This window comes from Hemibagrus wyckioides, linkage group LG24, assembly GCF_019097595.1.
Source record: "Hemibagrus wyckioides isolate EC202008001 linkage group LG24, SWU_Hwy_1.0, whole genome shotgun sequence".
NCBI classification, from domain to species: domain Eukaryota; kingdom Metazoa; phylum Chordata; class Actinopteri; order Siluriformes; family Bagridae; genus Hemibagrus; species Hemibagrus wyckioides.
In genome coordinates, this window is record NC_080733.1 from 5,986,456 (window position 1) to 5,992,455 (window position 6,000).

Genomic DNA, 6,000 nt, shown 5'->3' on the forward strand with positions numbered 1-6,000 from the left:
CTGTCTCTCTCTTTCTACTGTCTTTGGTGTCTTTCCTTTTCTACTGTCTTTGGTGTCTTTCCTTTTCTACTGTCTTTGGTGTCTTTCCTTTTCTACTGTCTTTGGTGTCTTTCCTTTTCTACTGTCTTTGGTATCTTTCCCTTTCTACTGTCTTTGGTGTCCCTCCCTTTCTACTTTCTTTGGTATCTTTTCCTTTCTTCTGTCTTTGGTGTCTCTCTCTGTTTCTACTGTCTTTGGTGTCTCTCTCTTTCTACTGTCTTTGGTGTCTTTCCTTTTCTATAGTCTTTGGTGTCTTTCCTTTTCTACAGTCTTTGGTGTCTTTCCTTTTCTATAGTCTTTGGTGTCTTTCCTTTTCTACTGTCTTTGGTGTCCCTCCCTTTCTACTTTCTTTGGTATCTTTCCCTTTCTTCTGTCTTTGGTGTCTCTCCCTTTCTTCTGTCTTTGGTGTCTCTCCCTTTCTGCTGTCTTTGGTGTCTTCTTCGTCCTGCTATCTTTGGTGTATTTCCCTTTCTACTGCCTTTGGTCACTCTCCCATTCTAATATCTTTCTCCTCACATTTTTGTCTCTCTGTGTCCCAGATTTCTGGAGCTGAAGATGCAGGAAATGGAGTCGAGGCACAGGGCGGAGCTGGAAGTGCTAAGGGAGGAAAAGAGCAATCTCCAGGCACTTGTGGTCAGGCAGAGTGGTGTGATTCTTGAGCTGGAGGCCCAGCTGGGCAAAGCCTCGGGTAACAGCACAGTGCTGCAGAAACAACAGCAGGACCTGATGGACACTGTGCACAGCCTTCTCAACCTCTGCTCCAAGGATGGAGGTACAGAAATGCTCCATAGATCAGCTCTAAGCTTCCTAAAATCTTAATGTAACAATGCATAAAAATGTTGTGGAATACTTTTGCACTTTAGTGTTTATTTTAGCTCTGGTTTGGAAATTGATGTTCAAGTAATGTTACCTTCGATATGCTTATTATAGCTGAAACTGAAGAGCATGCGAACACTATATTTACAATAATCACTAGTTTCTTTATAAACAATGGCATATTGTTTGCCAGTTGTCATTGTTGTGTACCCTAAGCCAACATAGTGATTACAAAGTTTGTTTAGAGCAACAATTGCGTTTCTACCACCCCATTCTCTTCAATTTCTCTTCAGTCAAGCGTGTGGTGCAACAGAAAAGCGTTCAGTCTGTTGTTGGGACTTCAAATAGTGACAATGCCACAGCCATCTGTGCCTGGAAGTTCAAACAAGTAAAACTAGGCCATGCTTCTGAGTAGAAGGAATGGCATCCTCGCTCTCGTGTCAATCACAACAACCGTAGCCAATCATGTTCACGCTCACGTATGCAGAGGAGGAAAGTTATGGTATCTCTTCCCTCTGAGTGTCTTCAGCTACAATGAGATGTAGTGTGAGCTGATGTGCCTCTACACGTGTCTCAGAGGGAGTATGTGCTAGCTGACACCTACACCGGATGGTGCGATACGGCAGGGGCAAAAGAGGTGATGGAAATTGGGAAATGAACAAACTATGAGGAAATGGGTTTAAACGTGATGTTAAAAACATGGAAGCCTGCAGCAGTAGCAATGCCCAAGCACTGAAAAACTACTCTGTACAGATTGCATTCACATTAAGAAAATATGACCATTTGTATATTCCCAAAAGATAAATTAAAATAAAGTACATCCTTTAAAGCACGCAGTTGGGATGAGACACTGATACTTACTAAAGAGATGAATGTTGCAATGGTGTTTATGTATTCAGTATTATCCAAATACACAGAGAAATCATGGACTTTACTTAACCGAGTAAAAAATGCCAAAACTTTGAAGTGGATCAGAAATATTCTGCACCTCGACACTGCTGAACAAATAATCACAGTAACAATACCCTCTACCGACTGAACAGCAGTCCAAAATCCCTGAACTGTTGTGTATTATTCTGTACTCAAATGAACGTATCGTATCATTACATTCGATAACGCACCTGCAGGCCTGTGGAAAGCGAGTGTGACAGACAGTGTGATAGACACCACAAATGCAGGGACGTGTCAGTGTGTTGTCTTTACTTTCAGCATTCCATCATTTTCTATTAGCCATCATCTTAGCTGACAGAATAAAAGTACCGTAACTGAGAAATACACAATGTTCAGCTCACATGTTCTCACGTCCCTGAATTACCCAATCTCTCACTCCCTTGTATACTTTATAACAACCCAGGAGTAATGTGCAATTCCTTTTCCACATATCTGAATGACAGAGTGGAAGAATGACGTGCAAAACAAATTGAGAAAATGAGCTCTGCTAGTTGTGCATGACAGTAAACACTCTAATCTCTATTTTAGCAGCTCTTTAAACCTTTGTAACCTTTGTTCAGGTCACCGTTTAGTTTAAGTGTAAGAGAGATGTATTTATATGGATGGTTAAGGGTAGTGATTTGTGTAGTCACTGCTGTAGCTGCATTCACTTGGCTTTTAATCAAGGCATCCTTCAGATAAAGTTTGTATTAAGAATAAGATTGTCGATATAATAATTACTGGTGAAGAAAAAAAGACGGAAAAGTTTGTCTCTGCCAACGTGTGGTGATAGGCTAATATTATTTTTTAATATTGTGGTTGCTGTGGGCAGGTTTCAGGGGAGGAGGAAGTTTGTTCAGGCAGTTATTGAGGGTTTAGGGGGTATTTTAAGGTCAGAAAAGTGTCAGAAACACAACCCTTCGTAATTAGGGAATATCCATGAATCAAGAGTAAATATGATAGCTAAATGCATTTTGAAGTATTTAATTTTAGAATTTTTTAGCTTAGATTTCTTACATTTAAAAGACTAGGCTAACTTTTCTAATCTTCCATTGTCCAGTTTCAGCGCTCACCCTAGCATCCGATTGCTGTTCTTGATTGACAGGAGAGAAACCCGATGTGGTCTTCTGCCGCTGTAGCCAATTAGCCTCAAGGTTCAATGTGTTGCACATTCTGAGATGCTTTTCTGCTCACCCCAGTTATACAAAGAGGTCATTCGAGTTACTGTAGTCAGCTCAGACCAGTCTGACCATTCTGCTCTTTCCTCTCCCATCAGCAGCTTAATTCCACCTACAGAAATGTCACTCACTGGATTTTTTTTAATGCACAATTCTGTGTAAACTATAGAAACTGTCGTGTTTGAAAATCCCAGGACATCAGCGGGATCTGAAACACTCAAGTCTGACACTAACAACCATACAACAGTTAAAGTTACAGGTACCTAATAAAGTGGTTTGTGTGTGTACTTATAATACCTAATATATATAACTAATAACTAATAACTAATAACAGTTAAATTCTACCAAAACAGATATAGTTAGATATTTATATCTATGTATACAGATGATACATGCTTTGCTCACCAAATTCAGTGCTTTTAGATCTGCAAAATCTGTACAGAATTATCAGCTTTCTCGCCACGCCTCATGTAGCTGATTGTCTCATTTGTTGCACTTGTTAAAGTCAGCGACAATGAGGTCAAAGTTGTGGCACAACACAATACTTAGGCAGTGTGCAAGGCTCAGGGAAAACCCTTCTCTCTAGATAATCCACATGTTTAACAAAAAGTGCAGAACACAGACTTCTGTGCACTTTGCAAGACATCACCTACTTGTGTACACGTTTTGCACGTGTTGTGTCGTACCGGATGGAGCTTATCACGCTTCAACACACTGCCTGCACTTTAACAGTTGACCGAAATGTCAGACAGGTTCTGTTGCAGTTACAGCCTGAGCCTCCATAATGTCTCCCCTAATGACTGTATATATATATATATATGTCAGAATATATTCTGTCCTGGTCCCCTTAAACCTCACCTTAAACCACAGGTTTATCAGTCTGCCATATTTGACTGGAGATTCTATATAATAAGATACCTGGCTGTAATTAAAGTTATTTAGCAGATATATAGAGACAGCAAAGGCACAGGCATTAACCCCTTTTACCAGTACACTGGTGTTCTGTTGTGCTGGCACAATGGAAATGGGACATTTTCAATCAGTATTAACAAATGAATTATTTTATGGCTGTAAATCTGATATAAAATGAGTCTGGACTCTGCTGACTTTCAGTGTTAGACGTGTGTTTTTCCCTCTGTTGATAACCTTACACAGGATTTTGGTTAAAGTGGTTGAAGATAACGCCTTCAAATTTGAGATGCTTTTGAACACGCACTTGGGGCAACAAAGAGAGCAGAAATGGGTTTGATATCAACATTTACTTTGAAGATAGAAACATTTGTGTGGGGAAAAAAACCTAACAATTTTACACACTGTGTGTCTACTTTCATATGAGCCATTAAGCAAGGAGTGTGTAGATGTAGGTGGAGTAACTGTGGAGTGTGACAGGACAGTTCGATGTTGGCACAACCAGAACAGGCAGAAAATCCATTTTTTTGGTCTCTGGTAAAAAAGAAAAAAGAAAAAAAGTATTATGGCTCAAGGCTCTTGATTGTGAGAATAGTGCTATTGGTATTCAGTGAAATTCTCCTCATGTTGGAAACGTACACAGTTCCCTAATGACGCCTCACATTTCTTCATATTCAACAAATTCCCCTTTCCACAGCCACAGTGGTCAAAGGCTAGCGATTTCTCCCTGGCTGTTGGAGCTGCTCTTACGGCAACACCCATTTATCCAGTAAACACATGACTTCTTTTTTCCCTCCACACTGTAGCCAAGGTTTGCCCTTCTGACCTTTCTTCTGCCCCAGATCTCTGTGGTCACAGAAAATTTACCCTGGATGTCTGTGTTGGGACTGGCTAGCGTGTAGAGAAACTTCAGACCTCTGGGTACAAGCTGCACTTCCTGCTGAGAGGGCAGTGTGAGCAAAGCTACTTCCTGTTGCTCTTTCTGTCATTAGGATATTGAGCTGACACCCAAGTGGCTCTTTTAACTAGACGCTTGCATTTTTGCGAGTCCAAATGAGACCATGAAGATCATGAAAGAGGCGGTGAGATCTTGGGACAAATTTTGTAGGGTGTTTTTTTCCCCCCGAAAGTTTATTTAGTCAGACATGTTTACCTGTTTATAATTTTGATAGCTAGGCATTAAATGTTAAATATTTATGATGTGGTAGAAATATCAGGAATCATTGTCTGTATTGTTCTAGAAAGTAAATAATCATTTGAGTAATGTGTAAAATTGAGGTAACATTGGCTTGTTGCTACTTATATGACTAATTGCTCATTTGCTTATTTTATGTAAGAGTTTGTAGCTTTGAGTCCACTACAGAGGTCACCTTCCTCACCTCTGGTTGAATTAGTCAAACCTTAATGAGTCCAACGGGACAGTCTATACTCTGGAGGGGAAAGGGAAGGTTCCAAGGTTCACACTACCCTGGTAGCTCTACTGCAATTTAAAACTGGGTCAGGGGTTCCTCAATAGGCACAGCATACATCTATTTCCTAACCAAGGCAACCATTAGAAATGTTTGGCATATAATATTGCAGTGTGGGGTCTGGATGAATTAGTCTTTGTTTTTCAGACAGAAATGAAAATGGCTACGTTTGAAAATGGTGTGTGTTCTGGGTTAAATAATCACGGCATTACGAAAGGCAGAGGAGCATAAATTAAAATTTTGTTAATAAAAATACTTCTTATGTACAGCCGTCATTAATTTTCTTTTTTTCTTTAGAAGCTTAAACATTTGTTTTCCACTCTATGGAAGTTTGATCTGTGACTGCCAGATTGTGATGAGCTCATCTGCGTAGCACACTTATCACATCGAAACATATTACAAACTCTGGGAGCTAAATCGTGTTTTAATGGTAACCGAGCCCAGTTCTGGGTGGCTGTTCCGAATCCCTCACTGCTGCACATGATTTTCTTTTTCTGCGCTGTGTTATCGCACCTAATGAATAGCATCAGTCATCTTTGATTACCGCAGCCTCGGTACTGCAAAGTATTGTTATTGTTCAGTCACTGGGTTTAGTTTTCTAGAAATATATTGCACCTCAGCATGGCACTTTTCATGGTTTGTGAAATAAATGTGTCTGA

The 6,000-nt window shown here is 40.0% G+C and overlaps 1 protein-coding gene across 2 annotated transcripts in view; it reads left to right on the forward strand.

Annotated features, from left to right (window-relative positions):
• The window catches only part of angpt1 (angiopoietin 1), a 56,001-nt gene that overhangs the window by 22,223 nt on the left and 27,778 nt on the right, over positions 1–6,000 (forward strand). For both annotated transcript variants that reach the window (XM_058378351.1, XM_058378352.1), the window contains exon 4: positions 579–811. In XM_058378351.1, the coding sequence (XP_058234334.1) occupies positions 579–811 (233 nt within the window). The remainder of the gene's footprint in view (positions 1–578; positions 812–6,000) is intronic.